Raw genomic sequence first — 19,847 nt, forward strand, 5'->3', positions numbered from 1 at the left:
GTGCGCGGGCTTCTCACTGTGGTGGCTTCTCTTGTTGTGGAGCATGGGCTCTAGGCACATGGGCTTCAGTAGTTGTGGCACACGGGCTCAGTAGTTGTGGCTCACAGGCTCTAGAGCGCAGGCTCAGTAGTCCTGGCACATGGGCTTACTTGTTCTAGGGCATGTGGGATCTTCCTGGACCAGGAATCGAACTCATGTCCCCTGCATTGGCAGGCAGATTCTTAACCACTGTGCCAACAGGGAAGTCCTGGAATACTTTTAAAAGTTAAACATCCAGATTTTACAAATTTTGGTAGTAGTTAGCAAGGATTTTCTGGTTAAAAATAGTATATGTCTAGCTACTGCAACCTCTTCTCATTAACAGTAAAATATCTGTAAAGACCTCAAAAAGACAAAACTGAAGAATACTAAAAGCCAGTTGCAATATACAGTGGCAAAAATTTGGGGAGGAATTTTTTAGGTTATATATAAAGATTCTTATTTGTATAAATAAGTATATAGTCTTCACTTATATTTTAAGTTCAATGGAATGAAAATTTCAATCAGTGGTCCATCTTTTCTTATGTTCACATGAAAGCAGGGAGGATGTATCTCTGTTCCTTCATTTCATAGTTTGCTTCAGAAAGAAAATGTTACTCTTTAGGGAGCCAGCATGCTATCTCCTTAAACCTATCAATAGCTATAACCATCTAGTTAGGAAAACAGTAGCACAAGAAGTGGACAGGCAACCCGGCACCATGTAAAAAATTGGAACCTGAGATATGTTTCTCACCAAGTGAAAATATTTGGAAGCAAGAGAAACATGGATGGGTATGTCAGAAGGGATTTTAGAGACAAATGGTAGCAGAGGGGAGCAGCCCATCTCAGCCAGAAGGGCATCATGGGTGAGAATCAGGCAAGGAGCTATGCACATCAGACTCTTAGCTACAGAGCTGCAAAGAGGGTTCAACTAGAACAAAAGTAGACAGAGAATGAAGTTAGGTCCATTCAAACACTTTGTTGACTGACACTGAGTCTGGAGAGATGCCACATCATTTGAGGGTTAATAAACAGAAGATTATCAAAACAGATGCAGCAGAACAGGAAAAAATAAAGCATAGGACCTAAGAAAAAAATACTGGGGAACCAAACAAGGTGGGGGAAAAGACTTAGAAGAAATGGATGCTCTGAAAGTAGTTGTTTATTCTAAAGACTGGAAAAAAAAATGTTTAGTGTCACCATTGTCTTTCAGAAAGACCTATCCTCCTTTAAGTGGGAGTATATATTTATAAAGGAAGAACTGGCTAAGATGAAAGGACAATAGCAAGTGTGATGGAAGAAATAAAAAGGGATTTGATGTTAAAAATGCAATATTATGATGCAGTCTGAATCAGAGATACTGAAGAACAGAATTTGTACTACATAAAATAAAATCAGGGATGTGCTGCATAAACTTGAGAAGTTCTTTCAGAATATTGAGGCAAAGGACTAAGAGTCGAATAATATGATTTTTTAAGTAGAAATGAAAACAAAGAATGGAACTTTAAGGTTTATAGGTATATAACATATATAGGTACACAGCAAAGACAACTGAAACTAAAAAAATAGTCAAAGATATAATTGAAGAAAAGTGCACTAGGGAGGAAAAAAAAATTGTCCTGAGTGAGCAAATCAAGCAAGGTCAATGAAGGGAGAACTTCATCTAGACACATCCTGGCTGAAATTTCAAATTACTAATATGAGAGGAAAAAACTCCACAGCATACAGACTAAACCAATACATTGTAAACAGAGGGATAAAATCAGACTGGTGTCAAACTTCTCAGATATGCTAAAGGCTGGAAAGTAATTAAAGTGGATGCCTGTCATATTTTGGCTCTTAGGGTCTGAACATGTTCTGTAATTTGGAGAGAAATTCTTTACTATCTTGGAAAACAAACTTATGGTTACCGGGGGGAAGGGGGGCAATAAATTGGGAGATTGTGTTTGACATATACATACTACTAAATATAAAATAGATAACTAATAAAGACCTACTGTACAGCACAGGGAACTCTACTCAATACTCTGTGGTGACCTATATGGGAAAAGAATCTAAAAAAGAGTGACTATATGTATCTGTGTAACTGATTCACTTTGCTGTACAGGAGAAAGTAACACAACATTGTAAATCAACTCTACTTCAATTAAAAAAAAAAAAGAAGGTGGAAAGCAAATGAGATCAGATAATTACCTTTCCCTAAACCCTTGAAGGTCACATTACCTAGAGTCAGCCACTCAGATGTTCCCCGTGGGATTTTAGTTCTTACTAAGACCATGGACATTTTAAAGACTTCAATTTTGGCAGCATCATGGAATTTTGAGTCCAGCAGCAGCAGAAACAAATGTCCCAGTGGCCTTTTTCCATCACTCTAATTTCCCTCAGTGACTAATAGGCTCATTATCAATTTATCAGAAGAGCCTTGAAAAGAAATGCTGATCGCAGAAACTATGGCTGTTCAATCAGTCTCACTAATGAGCATGAGAGAATGTGAATGGGTTGACACGCTTACTTCATTATGAGAATTCCTCACTGTGGAGATCATGGTATAACTAGACACAGGAAACTTTTCAGAAAACTCTGCTTACCTCAAGCAGGGTTTACCACAAGACTCAGAAGTACAGCTATGCAAACAAAATAACAATCAAATAAAAGCCACACACAGTTCTGCTAGGAGGAAAAAAAAAACTAGATTGATATATAGAAAAATGTGATTGTTGGTGGCAATGGACCTATAAGTGACTTTTTACTTATGCTTTTATGTACTTGAAAAAAAGTATTCAATAGAAATGAATTATCTTAAACCTTTGTGTAAATAGGATTTTAAAAGTTTTGAAAATGCTGACATTAATTTTATTGGGGAGATCAAATTATATGTGGGTAATATGTGTTCCTTCTTTGCTAAATATTCTATAAATTTGCTTTATCACTTTTATATTTAAAATAATTAAGATATAATTAAGAAAGTAAATAGGAGATAATTTAAAAATAAGGAATAATTAAGAAAAATTAGGAAATAATGCGTCTCAAAAAGTGTCAAGTGAGAAATTTTGACAGTACAAAAAATCATATTTGAAAGCTTAAAGGTCTGGAATTTTATAGGATTATATCACAGAGTAATCTGGTTTAAATCATTTCTGAACCCAAGTGAGGTAATAGAAAAAGGAGAAATGCAGAATATTAATTGATAATTAAATTAGGTTTTCTTATAACTAATAGTCCAGTAAGAGAATCATGAAAATCCCCTTTGCAAGATTTTCACAGGAATAAATTTTCACTTATAGAAGTCTGTATCTATGTTTGAATAATAAAAATTGAATTTAATTAGCTCATCTATTTTCCTAGACATTTTAATACATTGAAGTCTTGCTCGTTAAGCTTTTTATTTTTGGAGGTTGACCTGAGACATGTGTATGTCTGTTTCAAATACTAGTGCCATCTTTGTGGATTTCATTTAGATGAGATGAAATCATATACTTAAAACTTCTAAGTCATTACTTGTTAAAAGTTAATTTTATTCACTGCTTTGGTTCTTTGATGTCTCAGTGTGAATCAGCACAAATGAATAAGATGCTCTGTTAAAATACTGGGTTTTTTTGTCTATGGAATACTAGGGATCTAATAAGGAGTGAGTTGGAGGCTTTTAGATTTGAAGGAAAATATTCTAGTGAAATTTTACATCAAGTATATCCTGCAGTGATATCCACAGAATGTGTAGTTTTCCTACAGAAATGTTTCCTTCCTACTTCTGTCTAGGCTGACTGTAAACTTTATGAAGAGAAAAGTTTAATATTCACTTACTTTATCTGACTAATGTACTCTGCTGACTCCATGGTTAGGGGCAAGCTTCTGTTATAATACGATTCAATTCCATGCAGTAAAATGTATAAATAAATATTATGCATTTCATTTTTTTGTCTTTCATGCAAGGCATCTATGTGGTATATAGATCTTAGACCACTTTATTTGTAGCTAGAAAGAATCCTATTTCTTTAAATCTTGGAAGACAGAAACATTATTAAAATGTCTTTAAATAGAAGTTATAAGGAAGGTTAAAGAATTAGAGTTATTTACATTGTAAAAAGAAAAAAAGGGATGCGATGGCCTAATAAATACTTCAAGTATATGAGAAATTGTTATAAAGAAGCTTTACACCAAGGACATTTTAATTTCCAGCAAAAATGGACCATTAGAAAATGTGTATTAAGCCAAGCCTGATGGATTTAAGTGGGCTAGAAAGATATCCAGATGTTGGAGAGGTTAAATGATGGGCTGTGATAACTTTTACAGTGCAGGGACTGCTGGGAAGAGATAGAACAGACGAGGAATCAGCAAGCACTTCAATCCACTAAGTTATCCAAATGAAGCACTTCAATCCACTAAGTTATCCAAATGAAGCACTTCAATCCACTGTTATCCATTTAAAAACTTTTGAGAATTCGTGACATACATTATGCCATCTAACCCTCACAAATTGTGTGTATTTGTATCTGCGGGGTTAGTGGCTTGCCCTAGGTTACAAAGCCAGCAAGTGGCAAAGCCCAGATCTGAACTAGGTCTTTCCATCATTCTGCATAGTGTACAGAAATGCCTACACATGCTATTAGCAGGTCTAAGGTACAGGTGCGTAGAATAAAGTATAAAAAGAGAAAATAAATAAAGGGTCCTTGAGTATGAATAGGAAAGTGAGAGTACTGAAATAATTTTTTTTTTAAATAGAAAAGATACAAAGTGTCTGCAAGTTCCTGTCACATGGGTAAAGAATAGCTGGAAATCTAAATCTAAATATATAAAAAAAAAAGTTTGGTGAATCCGTTGACCTAAGTTCTGATAGAGCAGATGGTAAGGAACAGCCTAGAGAAGAGAGAACCTGGGAATATGAACACAGAGACCATGTAAGATGACTAGACTGTAAGCTACATTAGGGCAGGACCCAGTTTTCTTCAGTTTGGGGGTCTTTAGTGCCTGACATAATATTTAGCACATAGTTTTGTGTGCATGCATGTCTGTGGAAAGACTGAATGAAAAGCAGAGTGCTTAGCTAGGCAAAGGAACTATTGCCAAGTCTGAAAAATCCTATGTCAGAACACGTACTAAAAATTGACTTGATTCAGATTCCCTTGAAACGTTAATTAATGTTTCTTTGAGTTATTGTTTTATAAATTAATGACCCAGCTAAAAAGCAAATTCTGTTTCTAAAGATTAGATATTTGTAATTGAAGTATTGTAATTGAAGTAGAGCTAATACCCAAAATAGGAGTACTTATTGCTGCATCTGCAGAAGGGTAGGATATGTTAGGAGCATTTGATTATTGAGACTGCAAAGCTGATAGATAGCTGTTATATTGATGAGATCTTCATTTATGCTATTTCCCACGGCACTATCTAAATCATACTATGTCAGGTATACTTTTTTTCCATAATAATGAAACCAATACTGAAATGTATGAAGTGCCTTGACTTAAAACACATTTTTACAAAAGGTCAGAGGTGGTATCTTGTTTGTCCATTTGTTTATACATGTATTCGTTCACTCATGTATTCACCAAAAATTTAAATGTCAGGCATTCTGCTCCTTGCTGAGGATATAAATGAGAAGAAAACAACATCCTTCCCCTCAGTAAGTCCACAGTACAAAAAAGGACATAACTAAGTTTAAAAAATAAATATCTATTACCCAATGGGATAGGAACTTCACCAGGGTACTATAGGAGCCTTGAATACTGTCTCAGTAATGAGTGGAGATTGAGAAGGGCTTCACACAGGAGATGGTGTCTGAGGTATCCACTGGAATATGAGTCAGCATTTGCCAGATAGAAGTTAGGAAAGTCTTTCTAGATGGAGAACTCTACACGTGCAAAGCCATGGAAAAATGAGGGCACAGAAATGTGAGCTTGCTGAGAGTAGAGGGTCTGACTGAATTGGAAGCTTTGTCCTCACGAAGGTGTGATTTGCTTTTTCCTGTGCTGTCTTCAGTAATCTTTTCAAAATACACCTAGAAGGATCATATAGGTTTGTGGTTTTGTGATGTTGGTTCAGCAAAAGACAAGGTAATTGGGGAATAAAAAGTGTTTGTAGTGACGCTCCGTGGAGTTTAGGCTGGATGAAGAAAGAAGAGAGGGTTAAAGGCATGGTCTGATAGATTGGAATAAAAAAGAAGGTTCAAAGGAGTTGAGGCCATGATGAACTTGGAGAAGGGAAGTATGGGAGTCAGGAAGTGACAGCTGGAAGGATGGGAGGTTGTGACTCAAACTGGACTCCCAAAACTAAATATTCGTCCAGTCCCATTGTAGGTTGCTTCCCTGATGAGATAACTAAGGTAGCAGATGAATTTGTCTAGCAAGATAAATTAATTACCAGATCTTAAAATCTTTCCTTCAAGAAGTGCTAGGTAGATCCACTTTCATATGCTTTTGATTCTATGCCTGTTGCATGATAATTTGTAAAAATAATCCCTTTTTTGTAAAATGGGCGGCCACATTTTTAAAAAGACTTATTTTTTTTTTTTTCAGAGCAGTTTTAGATTCACAGCAAAATTAAAACAAAGGTACAGGGATTTCCCATATGCTCCCTGCCCCAACACATGCATAATCTCTCCCATTATCAACATCTCCCACCAGAGTGGTACATTTGTTACAAGTGATGAAGCTGCATTGACACATCATAATCGCCCAAAGTCCATAGTTTACATTAGAATTCATTTTTGGTGTTGTACAGTCTATGGGTTTGGACAAGTGTATAATAACATGTATCTATCATCATAGTAACCATACAGAGTATTTTCACTGCCTTAAAAATCCTCTCTTCTCTGCCTGTTCATCTGTTTTTCCCACCTTCCCAACCGCTGGAAGCCACTTATCTTATTACTATCTCCATAGTTTTGCCTTTCCCAAAATGTCATATCCTTGGAATCATTCAGTAATTAGCCATTTCAGATTGGCTCCTTTCACTAAAATTCCTCCATGTCTTTTCATGGCTTGATAGCTCATTTCTTTTTAGCACTGTATAATATTCTGTTGTCTGAATGAACGTGATCAGCTTTTTATAGTCAAAAGATATTCTTGCTATAATTGATTCTGAATCAGGAGATGCAAGTAGATATATGTAAAGCTTTAATAGTATCCTTCTAATATGCCAAGAAGTAATAATGGTAATTTGCCACTTTTATCCAAGTCAAATGAGAATGTAAGTCTAAGCTTTGGCCTTCCTCTTTAGTTTGGAAATTCTCTGATTTTGGAAAATTGTTATAAAGAGGATCCACTAAAGAAAAGGCAATGTAATAGGCAATGTTAGTCATCATTTAGTTGAAGATTTTCTTTTTTAAAACTTTTTATTGGAGTTAGTTGATTTACAAGATTTTCTAACTAAGAAAAAACTAAACTTTAAAAATTCTTTCCTCTGATCAACCATATTTATTGTCTTAATCTGTTTTAGCTAATCATCCAAAGAAGGTCCTGAATTCATGACTTCTTGTTGTTATTGTTAAGGAAAGAAAACATAGCATTAAATAGAAACAATGTTAATGTATAAATAATTTTACATTAGGAATTACTTAAAATGGGTATAAAGGCAGCAAACATTTGGTATATTTACATATTCTTATATCTTATATTGGAAAAATAAAAGTTGTAAATTTTGAAGAAAAGAAATCTTGATGCATATTTGCCATTAAGATTTTGTCATTAAAATAGAATGTAGCCTAAATTTATCATTGTTTGTCTCTGAAATTATTGCCTTTCTCTCATTAACTGAATTTCATAACCACACTGGAATTTGGGTGTGGAATTTTTTTGCAAATCTAGCATGCAACTGTCAATATTTAGTCTTTGCCTGTGTGTTTTATTGCCACTGTACCCACTTACTGGTAAGTCAAAGAATTAGTGACCTTCTCTCTGAGATTTAATAGACTTGCTCTCTAGTCCAGCACTGTCCAGTAAAACTTTATATAATGATGGAAATGTTGTGTATCTGGCTGTCCCACATAATAGCTACTAGCTGTATGTGGCAATTTAGCACTTGAAATATGGCTAATGCACCTAAGGAGCTTGTTTTGAAATTTGACTTAGTTTTGGAAATTTTAAATTTGAATTTAAATAGGCATGTAGCTATTGGAGACAGCTCCAGTTTTCCTGGAGAAAAAAGAAAGGCAGAAATAGCAAGAACCGAAGTCTTAGGAAACTTATTGCTACTGCCCTGTAGACTAACCACTATCGTAATTCATTTGAATTATTGCCATTCAGGAATAATTCTACCATTTTGGGAAAGTTGTAGCCAGGTCTTCATATTTCTATTGATGAGATTTCATTTGGAAATGTTGCGTTTGATTCCATATCTTTGGAATTTCAGTGGCCCTTGCCTCTTTTCCCAGGCCATTGATACCTGTTTTCATTGTTTTTGATCATTTGGCTGATTGGTTAGTTTTAAGTTTTCATCCTTTGCTGTTTGGAAAGACTCCCTGGCCACTTATGCAAACTGTCTAGTAGTCCTGGAAAAACTTAAAAATATTAAAATATATTCCATTGCCATTTCTACTGATTGAAGATTTAGGAAAAATTAAGTGAGCAAGCACATCTATCCATTATAAATCATTCTTAGTGAAATTTTGTTACTCTCATTGTACAAGCTTCACACTTAAAAGTTAGTTACCATCAGAACTAGCTAGAGTTACCTTCCTAATCAGAAACTGAAGTAATGCATTTTAGAACAATGTCAATACGTTTTAAATAAGCTGGTTGAGGTAAATCAGTAGGTACACATCTGTTAAAACAGGACACAGCAACTACTAATTACAATTCTCAGCAGGCTCAGTGATAGTCATTATGTAACCTTTTGAAGTTAGCTTTTTCTATAGTAAATACAGATATTTAGAAGGGTCAGAGATGCTGTAAAATATATTTTCAGGCTGTAGGATTCAATGGAACCTAGGTTCAGTAATTAAATACTAATTATTTTCCAATTTCTCATGTAGCATGGCTTGATGTTAGGCCATGCAACATTTTAAGGGAATATATTATCCACATTTAAAAATATTTTGGGGAACAGTTGTAAAACAGTTCTAATATGTTTTCAGAAATATAAGTCAATTAGGTGGTTGGGCTGAATGTAGGTTTAAACAGTCTCTAAAATGAGGATCTTTACTTAGCTTTTATGGAGAGAACTCAAGAAAAGAAACTTAATACTAAAAACTCGTTAATGGAGTATCTTTCTTCTCATCAGAGTCTTAATTCCTCATGACATAAAGTTTATCATTAGGAACATTTAGAAGCCTGGGAATCTTACATCACAGAGATCAATTGATAGCCTTGAAATACTTTTTTTCCAGAATGTAATTTAATGCCTATTTAAACAACAGCAATTGATAATCAGTTGTTCCACTAGGTTCCTTTTGGGCGCAAATCCTTTTGGAATTGGGAAATAAAAGGTTCTAAAACTTTGTAACCCTATTTCTTTTGAACACAAGAAGTTTTTGAGATAAAAATCCTTTCATGGTTGATTCTGTTAATCTAATTTGCTTTTTGGGGTAACAAAAGCTCTAGACCAGGAAGTAGGGTACTTGAGATCTATTTTCAGGAATCATGCCTTATTTCTCTCTCTCTCTGTCTCTCTCTGTCTCTCTCTGTCTCTCTCTCTCTCTGTTCTTTTTCCCAGGCCACACAAACACAGTACATCAGTTTTTAAAGTTGAATTTCCCACATCCTTTTTATTTATGGACACCTATATGGGACACATTTTCTATGTGACATTGATGCTGGAATCAGCAGATGATTGGCTATGCTGATAGGGATCAGAGTGAATGATCTAATGGGAAATATAGAGTTCAAATGGAATTATCCCAGTTGTAATGATATTTTTCGGCTGAGGCGCCTCTCACTTTCCCTATGCATGGGTTAGTTCAGTTCTTCACTGCCTCTCACATCACTCCCTTTCTTGTTATCTCCATTGACACCACCCTCATCCCCCTCGTGATTCACATGCCTAAACTAAGTCCATAAAAATCCTCTTTTTAGGGACTTCCTTTCTTCTGATTTTGTTGCCCCACTCTACTCCATAGTACCATCAGGTGAAATTTCCCTAAATATTGCTTTGTATCCATCTAGTCAAACCCTTTTTGTGGTTTCCTAATTACCCCAGAATAAAATTTACACCCCTCAGTCCTCCACGAGCTGACTCTTTCATAATACTTTCAACATTTGATCTTCACCCTTGATCCACATAAAACCATGTATGGATAAGCAAAAAGAAATAAAAATGTTTCCTTTCCATACAAGAAAACTGTTTACCTTAAAATAATTAGATATTCATATATTTTTCCATCATTCATGTTTCCTTAATATGGATAACTGAATACTTGAACTTGCTGTTAAGGCTTCACCGCTAATTATTGATTAAAAGTAGAGAAACCGGTAGATAATTCTTTTGTCCATAAAATATTACTGATGCTGCTAAATTTTATATGTCAGAGTAGTATCAGGCAAATAATTTTTGGTGTCCATGTATGAGGTTTGAATTTTCTTTGTATTAAATTTCTCAAAAAGATGGATAGGTACTACACTTATCCTGTTTTCAGTCTTCAGAATTGAGTTTTTGATGGCCACTGAATGTTTTCTGTCAAACGCCATGTTCATTGTACCTTCAGTGAATTTCTGTTTCCTAGTGCTTCAACTCTAGCCCCTGCCCTGTTATTTTCCATCCCTCCATAATTTACCCCAACTCCACTTCTCATACTTGAGTCACAGGGGCGTTCTGACTGCCTCCAAAGTACTTCATTCTCATTCTAGTTCTGTGACTTAGCTCATAGAGTTGTTGGACTTTAATGTTCCCTACCTATATCCTGCCTATAATGCTAAGCCCTTCTCATAAACCACCTCCTTTCTGAAAATTGTTGGTTTCTTTTTTCTGGTATCCTGTAGAACTTTTATTTACTTTATGCCACACAAGCCTGCACTTAGTCATGATCAATTTCATGTGTCTAGTTGTTTTTCCCCAATCATATTATACGCACTGTGTGATACTTATTGCCCTTTTTTTTTTTTTAAATATTTATTTATTTATTTATTTATTTTTGGCTGTGTTGGGTCTTCGTTTCTGTGCGAGGGCTTTCTCTAGTTGCGGCGAGCGGGGGCCACTCTTCATCGCGGTGCGCGGGCCTCTCACTATCGTGGCCTCTCTTGTTGCGAAGCACAGGCTCCAGACGCGCAGGCTCAGTAGTTGTGGCGCACGGGCTTAGTTGCTCCGCGGCATGTGGGATCTTCCCGGACCAGGGCTTGAACCCGTGTCCCCTGCATTGGCAGGCAGATTCTCAACCACTGCGCCACCAGGGAAGCCCTTATTGCCCTTTTTTAAAAAAAAATCATAATGCCTTGCACAGAGAGAAAAACACAGTTGTACCCAATGGATGTGTGCTCCTTAATTGCTGAATGGACCTCAAAGTAACAATAGCAGACTATAAGGAAAATCGGGGTCACCAACCTTGTCTTTCATGTTTCCATGTTAACTTCAATGGCTTATTTGAATCACGTCAACAATTTTAGATTTCATTATATAAGTACTTTCTTTTCCTGTTATAGCACATGCCAGCATATGACTGCTTACATTTAAAACCATATTTTACAACAAAAGCTGATAATTACCTGGTGAAAAAATTTATACAGATATTATTTTTGAAGTAGTGTTTAAACTAGTTCACCCTAATTTAGGAATTCTGTCAGGTGAGTTTTGCAAAATTTTGTGAAATCGGCTAAAACAATTTATCACTTTTAAGGTTGGCACAGTGGCCGCTAAATTTCCAAATGCTTGTATTGGTCAGGCTTAGGAGTAAAAATCAGAATAAGTGTAGTGGTATTTATTTACATGATGTGACCTTAAAGTTTTGTTTAAAACAGACTATCTTCCGTTGATTCCATTGACTGCTCCTTTATGAGGATGATTTTTGAAGCTGAAGATGAACACAGGTGTCCTGGTTAAATTTGAGCATATTCAGTGTAGAGCTGACATTTCTTCCATAATCACATGCTGCCACATGGAACGCAAAGGGCCAGACAAAGCCTCCTTTCCTCCTTCTACGTCTGTATGAACATGAGAAGTATTAATTTGTCTTCTGTGGTGTCAGGAAAGGGTAGATGTCTGTCACTAATTAGTCTAGGTCACTAGAGAGAATTTTGCAACAAAAAAGGAAATAGTTTTCCAACTGATTGATGAAGTAAGTCCCTAATGACCAGAATTACTTCACTAAGAATGAAATTGATATTATCATAACCATATGTTCATTACATCATCATAACTCTTTTTTAACATGTGCCAGGTGACATAGGTATTGGTGTGTTTTTTTTCCATCAGTAAAACTAAATTTATCTGTTTTTATTGAAATTTCTAATACATTTTGAGTGTCTAGAAACATCTCAAATTTCAGAAGAATCGAATAATATATAATAAGTATTATTTATTACTAGGATGTGTAACCTAAATACTATATGCAAGTGTGAGAATTGTGATCAAGTTTCATGTGTAAATGTCTAGATAATACATTTGTACACATATATTATAAATACTGTATACTTATTTTATCATTCTTTGTCATACTTTACCATATAATGGAATATAATGGCAAAAATTACATAGTGCCTACTATGTACCAGGAATTTTTTAAGCGTTTTATGTATATTAGTTTAGCTAATCCACAATGACCCTATGAGTTAGATACCATTATTATTATTTTTTTTACACAAAGGTAAAAACACTCATCTTGATTTTTTTTTAATTTAATTTATTTTTTTTTATACAGCATGTTCTTAATAGTTATCTATTTTATACATATTAGTGTATAGATACCATTATTATCTCCATTGAAATATAAACCAGATACAATGGATTATTTAACCATTTTGAGCCTTAGTTTTTTTATCTGTAAAATGGCAGTAATACTTCATAGGGTTATTGAGAAAAATAAATGATGGGTCTAGAGTTAGATTCTTGGCACATAGATACTCAGTAACTTCTGCCCACCTTTCTATTTCAATGAACTGACTACTAGAAAGAGATTTAGTTCCTAATTGTACATAATATGTCTTTGTATACAATATTCTGTGAGATCTTTGAGGTCATAAAGTATCAGAAATACAGTAGGTACTCAATAAATGTTTGTTTTGTGAAAGAATGAAAACCCAAAGAAGTTTGCCCAAGTACTGTAAATATACCAGTGCTGAAAAATATTTTAAATTATTGCTTAAGTAATTCAAATCATTACCATTGTCTGATTAATTTGTTGATGGTAATTAAATCACCTTGAAGAAAAAGGCCTTAGGTCTTGTCTTTGAGAGTTTCCTACCAGAGGCATAGCAGCCACAAATCAGACCCAAAATGACCTGACTAACAGGAAATGTGCCTCTTGCGTATGAAGGTGATGTTGGAGATTTTTAAGAGTTAGGTGAGATTTTATCTTCCTTGGTCTTTGTAGTCAGAGCAATGGCTGTTTTCATGCTCTCTTATAATGCATTTTGCAACCTTAGCATTAATGCTATGTAAAGACACCTAAGTCTTAAAGTAGTATTTTTTATTCTTAGTATCCTAATTTATGTTTAACATTTTAAAATCATTGGTGACGAATTATAAAAACTCACATATTTTTCTTTCGTTATGGTTCAAATAAAAAGAATGAATTAATGCCTTAAGACCTAATAGAGTGCCATGTTCCCATTGCTTTGGCTAATGAACAGCAAGTTGTTATTTACAATGGTGGTGCAGATGGTTAGTGTTGGTGGTGGTGATGATAATGGTGATGATTGTGATGCTGAAATGAGACTGAAAACCAACTGAGAATGGATTACTTTTCCTTAAAGCCTGAAATTGGACTCTGGACTTTGATGGAGTTGAACTGTGGTTCTTCAATACCTTGTTCTTGCTCCATTACATCTACTTTTTAAAAACAAGTTGAGCTTTTTTCTAGGGATTAAAAGAAATCTAGCAGTTGAAATAATTATAGTGAGGTCTATTATATCCTTATTTAACCTAATCAAGTAAAGTCTGAATCATTCTGATCACCTTTATTCAACTGTTATTTGGTTGAAATCCCATTATGCTTCCCTGTGTTTGTTCATGTCCTTTCTAATTTTCTTATCATCAGGAGAAATATTCTTTCCAGAGCAGTGGTAAATTTCTCACCTTCTGTGGGATGATGTCATCCCATCTGTATGTTGCACACAGACTTATTTCATGACCCTGAGCAGCACCCTATACCCAGGCGTTATTTGAGAAATGACCTCCTAGCTCTCCACATCCTGGCTTGGGTAACTGACATTTATTTTCACTTTAATATCTGAACTACAGAGCCTACCAGTGGGATTCTCGCTGGGAGATTTGCCAAACCAGTTCTGGCAGATGCCATTGGAAGGCATCATGTTTAGACAGAAATCCCAAGAGCTGCCGAATCTTTGCAGCAATCCTATGTCAAAATGAGGTAGACATGAAAAACCTTTTGTTTTAGGAAGGTGGGAATAAATGTAGGTATTCAAAAAATTCCGAAGAGAAACAACTGTTCATTTTTTTCCACCTCTTCCCCTGAAGGCTGTCTGCAGCATCCCCACATCATGTAGTACTCCAGCATTTCAGAATTGATGGACTCCAGATGCAATCACAATTTGAACTTACTGGCCATGGCCAGTCTGCCCTTGACCTCACACATTTCTCTAGCCCTATGTTCACCAAGAAGAAACCATGGAATAATGAGGCTATCAACCAAGTCCACTGGCTGGAAAAACCCTTTAAACATTAACTTCAAAGGCAAACATTATTTGAAAAACAATGTAAACAGGAGAAAAAAGAAGGGCGATTATAAGCTGCTAGCAATTAGGCACTAATTAGGTTTGTTCTGTTCTTTAGCTGCCCAGTTCAGCGGCACCATTTGTATCTCTTTCAAATGTTTGGGGATTCCTCTTAGTGAAACCAAACCACAGTTTGCAGACTAACTTATAATAAAGGTACATCATAAATATATCCAGATCTAACTGACTAACTGAATTCTCAATTTCATTTATAGTAAAAACCCAGTTGAATGGAAAGCTGACACCATGTCTGTTTGGCTCATCAGTGTATCCCTATAAGTTAGCACAGAGCCTGGAACATAATAATTGCGCAAAAAGCACATTATTGAATTAATTTAGTTTTGTTAATACTCATGACATCTATTTCAAAAATTGTGGAAATGAATTTATTTCTAGCTGACTGAGTGGGGGATATTTACACTAAGTAAATTATTTAAACTACCAGTTATAAAATAAATAAGTCACAGGTATATAATGTACAGCACAGGGAATATAGTCAATATTATAACAATTTTGTATGGTGCCTAATCTATATAAATAACTGATCACTATGTTATACACCTGAAGTTATAATATTATGAGTAAATTATACTTCAATAAAATTAAAAAATAGGCTTTAAAGAGAAAGAAAATGATTAAATATTTCTTTGATGGTACCTTCTTTGATGATTAATTCTTACTCTGTAGTAGTATAGATGTAAAACATATAATTGATTAGACCAGATATATCAACATCCCAGCTACCCCAGAGAATTCTTGTATCCTTTTTGACGATAAATTTCTGATTTAATATTTCATTTTCAGAACTCTTTTTTCTGCCATAGAAGTGGAATGCAATAGGCACTTTGATATTTTCTAAGTTGAGGTCCTATGAATCCATGGGCATGAGGCAAATGATAGTATCACAGGATCTCCAGAGGCCGGCAGGCATAAAAATTCTCAGAGCCAAGTTACCTTTTAGGAATGACCTGTATTCCATCAATGGCTTTAAGTGTCTTTCATTTACAAGTCACTGCATAACATGAAAGAGATGTTATGTACTGTGGAATATATTGGAATATGGAATAATAAGAAAGACATGATCTCGACCTCAACAAACTTATCATCAAACAAATAAAAAGGGAAAGAGCAACTCAAACAAAACAGGCAGCAGTCAGGACAAGATTGGCTCCAAACCTATGTTCACTAGATAGAAAGAGGCAAAAGACCCAGTATAGAGACTTTGCCTGAAAACACGTTTATATTGAAGTTCCAGATGAGCAGATGGAAACCAGTAGTCAACTAGTGGGAGCAAAGTAGCCAGGGGCCCCATAGTAACCAGTGGAGATGCAGAAACACAACATTGGGATCAGATTCATTCTACTCTCAAAAGCAATTTACCTCCCGTGCTTTCATTACTTTTGGTTTCTCTCTTGCACGGATTGGACCAGATCCCTGATAGGGGTTATCCAAAGAGCTCCTCTCCAGCCAGAGCCCAAGGAGGGAGCCTGAGGCCAGTGCCATCGAGGCTCCAAGGGGGCCGCCGTACATGCATGATCCCAGCGCGGCCTTGGCCATGGAACTCTGGCTGTGGTTGACTGCACACTGCTGCAGCTGCCTGTGCCGCTGAGCTGCATGGCCAAGTTCTAAGCCAAGGTCACCCTGTACTGCGTGCTCTGCTTTATGGTCGTCACCGTGGCCACGGTCACCTGCCTGCTGTGTCGCCATGGCCAGATAGTGGAGAATGTGAGCATCGTCATTGGGCTCATCCAGTCCTTCAAGTACATATATTGCATTCACTTTGAGATTAAGGGCCACCAGAAGCTGGAGGTGGACCACCCCTGTGTCATCATCTCTAACCACCAGGGCATCCTGGGCATCGTGATCTCATGGAGGCCCTTCCCGAATGCAGATTGCCAAGCAGGAGCTGTTCTTCATAGGATGCATGGGCCTGATCATGTGTACCTTGGGGCATCTTCATTGCCAATGCAAATAATCAGTAAACAGTCTATAATAGGAATAGAGAAGAGTTTTATTCTAGCCAAACTGAGGACTGTAGCCCTGGAGACACAGATTCAAGAAGCACTTGAATTGTGTTCTGCCTGAACAAACAAAATGAGGGAGGCTTATATAGGCAAAACCCACAAAGTTGCATAAGTTGTTTGTCAAGAATTAGGATTAGAACCGGCAAGAAGAAAGGGTGCTTGTTAAGCAAGGATTGTTTGGGGACTGAATGGTTGCATAGTTATAAGGGGAGACCTTGAGACCATAAGGTTGCAGCAGGCAACTGCTAGCAGATGTTGTTTTGAGAACAGTTGGTGGTGTCCTTGAGTTTGATACAGTTCAGAAAATTCAAGTTCTCAGTGATGCAGGAGCGTGTCTGAAACCACACCCACAGTGGCCACCTGGCTCCGTTTTGAATGCTTGAACCACAGTTACTCCATTTTTACTTTTTAAATACATTGTTTAATGGTTAAAGCCCATGTACAATGCATGCTTGACAGTACATAGACAGGCTGTTCTAATTAGCATAAAGTTCAAGCCAAATCATGTATAAACTAGGATGAATTCCCCATACCTTAATTTGTGAAAATTTCTTCTATCATCAACTAACAAAGTACCAGGACCGTGATGGCACAGGTGGGCTTGGGCGTGGTCAGAGAGAACCTTGAAGTGTGACTCTACCCTGAGGGCGTGCAGAACGACAATAGGACCTGCTGCCTTTCAAGAGAGGGGCCTTCTACCTGGTGATCTAAGGCTGGTTGCCCCTCACCTCTGTGTTATACTCTACCTTCTCCTTCTACAACCCCAAGAGGAAGCTCTTCACCTCAGGAATGGTCACGATGAAGGTGCTGGACGCCACCCCCACCAGCAGCCACCCTGTGGCTGGATGTTCCCAACCTCACGGACACCAGCTGCCATGAGCTTGGGAACATCCAAGTCCCAAGGACCACCTCGAGGACCACCTTCTCCCGCACGTCCAAGATACCCCAGAAAAACGGGGCCACTGCAGGGCCTTGTGCCCAGCCAGCCCAGTAGCTGAGGCCATGGGTTGGGTCAGGAGCTGAGGGCAGGACCTGGCTAGAGAATGGACAGAGGGACCCCAGCCCTGGCTGCCAAATAATACTATGTCACAGTAGTCCGGCTGCTCTCCCCCTTGCATTCAGGCCCCATCAAGTGGAAGCCTCTTTCTGTCATTGGCCTCAGACCCAGGCCCCTGATGTCCCCTCACAGGAGAGTGTGCCAGACCCTCACCAAGGTCTGAAGGCAAAGCCTTGCCCACTGTCATGCCTGCAAGATCCAGGAGTAGGAGCAGGCCTGGGGCTCCAGATCGGCTGACGGGGCTGGGCTGGGCTGGGCTGCAAGACCTTGGGATGAATGGCCAGAGATGAGGCCCTCTGTGGTCCTGCCTGGGCCTGTGGGGTGCGGAGTCAGGTTTTGGGGGCCCAGCCACAGCCTGCATCGGTCTTTCAGGGAGAGGAGGAGCTCTGGGGGAGTGAAAGGAGCAGACCCCAGTTTTGTACACTCCTGAAAGTGCAAAATAACTAAATAAACAAACAAATAAATAAATTTTTAAAAGTAAAGGTGTGACAGTGAGAAGCCTGCAAATCTGCTAACATCATTGACATTTCACTCTGTGTGTTTCCTTTTATCTGCAGAACCGCCCAAAGTCACTGTGATGCCCAAGAATCAGTCTTTTACAGGTGGATCTGAGGTCTCCATCATGTGTTCTGCAACAGGTTATCCCAAACCAAAGATCACCTGGACCATGAATGATATGTTTATTGTGGGTTCACACAGGTACTGGGTTTGTATCATGTTCTTTGTTTTTACTGAGTGAGAGAAGTTGGTGAAATTTCTGGACAATACTAATCTGACCAAATCCGTAAGGTTAAGGGAGATTTGGCCCAAATCCACAGCTTTAGATTTTCTCAATAGGCCAGGAAATGTCAGTAAAATAATAAATGATGAATGTATAAATGTATAGAGTTTGAGGTCCTTAAGTCTTGAATTCAATAGCTGGGACTAAGTGCTTCCTAATACTTTGCTTTGCAAACATAACACTGTAACAGTTGGTTTACCTTGAATAATTGAAATGGGGATAATGGACTTTCTGTGGGTAAAGTAATGTGTAGTTTTAACCCGTCTGCTAGAGGTTTGGTCCTGAGATTTAACAGAAGAGAGAGGGAGAGACAAAGGACAGAACAGTAGCTCTAATTAAAGTGTATGCAGACATTGTTCGTAACTCCTGCTCACCATTGCCATACTATCGTACATTCTGCTGGATGCTTTTAAAAGAAAATGAATCCTCTCATGCTCAGAGAGAGTACTGAACACGAGGGGCATAAGCACTGAAGTTTCCAGCCATCGGGCTTCCATTACTCTGGGTTTGGCAGGAGGAGAAGGGCTTAGGTGTGAGCCAGATTCTATTCCTGGTCTCTTCACAGACTCACTTGAGATGTGAGGAATTGCATCTCTCAGGTTTTTGTTTTGAGGAACTGTTTAACTTAGAAGTTCACACAGAGCAAGATTGCCTGGGTGCAAATTCCACTTCTTCCCTTTACTAACCCTGACTCTGGGCAAGTTGTATAACCTCTTTGCTCATCTGTATAACAGAGATAATAATATCTAACTCATTGGGTTGTTAGGAAGATTTAAAACATTGATAAATGTAAAGCTACTAGAGCAGCCCTGATACACGGCAAGTACTAGATATGTGGGACCTCTTGTTATTATCATTATAACATTTCTGCTTATAAAATGATGATGTTAATCATTTCTGCAATCAGCACCACAAACATAACTCTAAAATATTTGAAAGGAAGGTGCTATAGTTCCTTGATACTATTATTAGAGTATTTTCAATTTTATTTTCTTTTTGTCTGTAGGTATAGGATGACCTCAGAAGGTACCTTATTTATCAAAAATGCAGTTCCCAAAGATGCAGGGATCTATGGTTGCCTGGCAAGTAATTCAGCTGGGATGGATAAACAGACCTCTACCCTCAGATACACTGGCAAGTATAATCAGTTT

General features: G+C 37.3%; 1 protein-coding gene across 6 annotated transcripts in view; it reads left to right on the forward strand.

Annotated features, from left to right (window-relative positions):
- Nucleotides 1-19,847, forward strand: part of HMCN1 (hemicentin 1) — a 530,431-nt gene that overhangs the window by 220,878 nt on the left and 289,706 nt on the right. For 5 of the 6 annotated variants that reach the window (XR_009008571.1, XM_007166971.2, XM_057547914.1 and 2 more), the window contains exons 12-13: nucleotides 18,473-18,614; nucleotides 19,703-19,830. Coding sequence is in view for 5 of the 6 variants with exons in the window: in XM_007166971.2 (XP_007167033.2) it covers nucleotides 18,473-18,614; nucleotides 19,703-19,830 (270 nt within the window). In the remaining variant the exon portion in view is untranslated. Of the gene's footprint in view, nucleotides 1-18,472; nucleotides 18,622-19,702; nucleotides 19,831-19,847 lie in introns of all 6 variants that reach the window. The other variant, XM_057547919.1, reaches the window with a different exon arrangement.

This window comes from Balaenoptera acutorostrata, chromosome 1, assembly GCF_949987535.1.
Source record: "Balaenoptera acutorostrata chromosome 1, mBalAcu1.1, whole genome shotgun sequence".
Lineage (NCBI taxonomy): Eukaryota > Metazoa > Chordata > Mammalia > Artiodactyla > Balaenopteridae > Balaenoptera > Balaenoptera acutorostrata.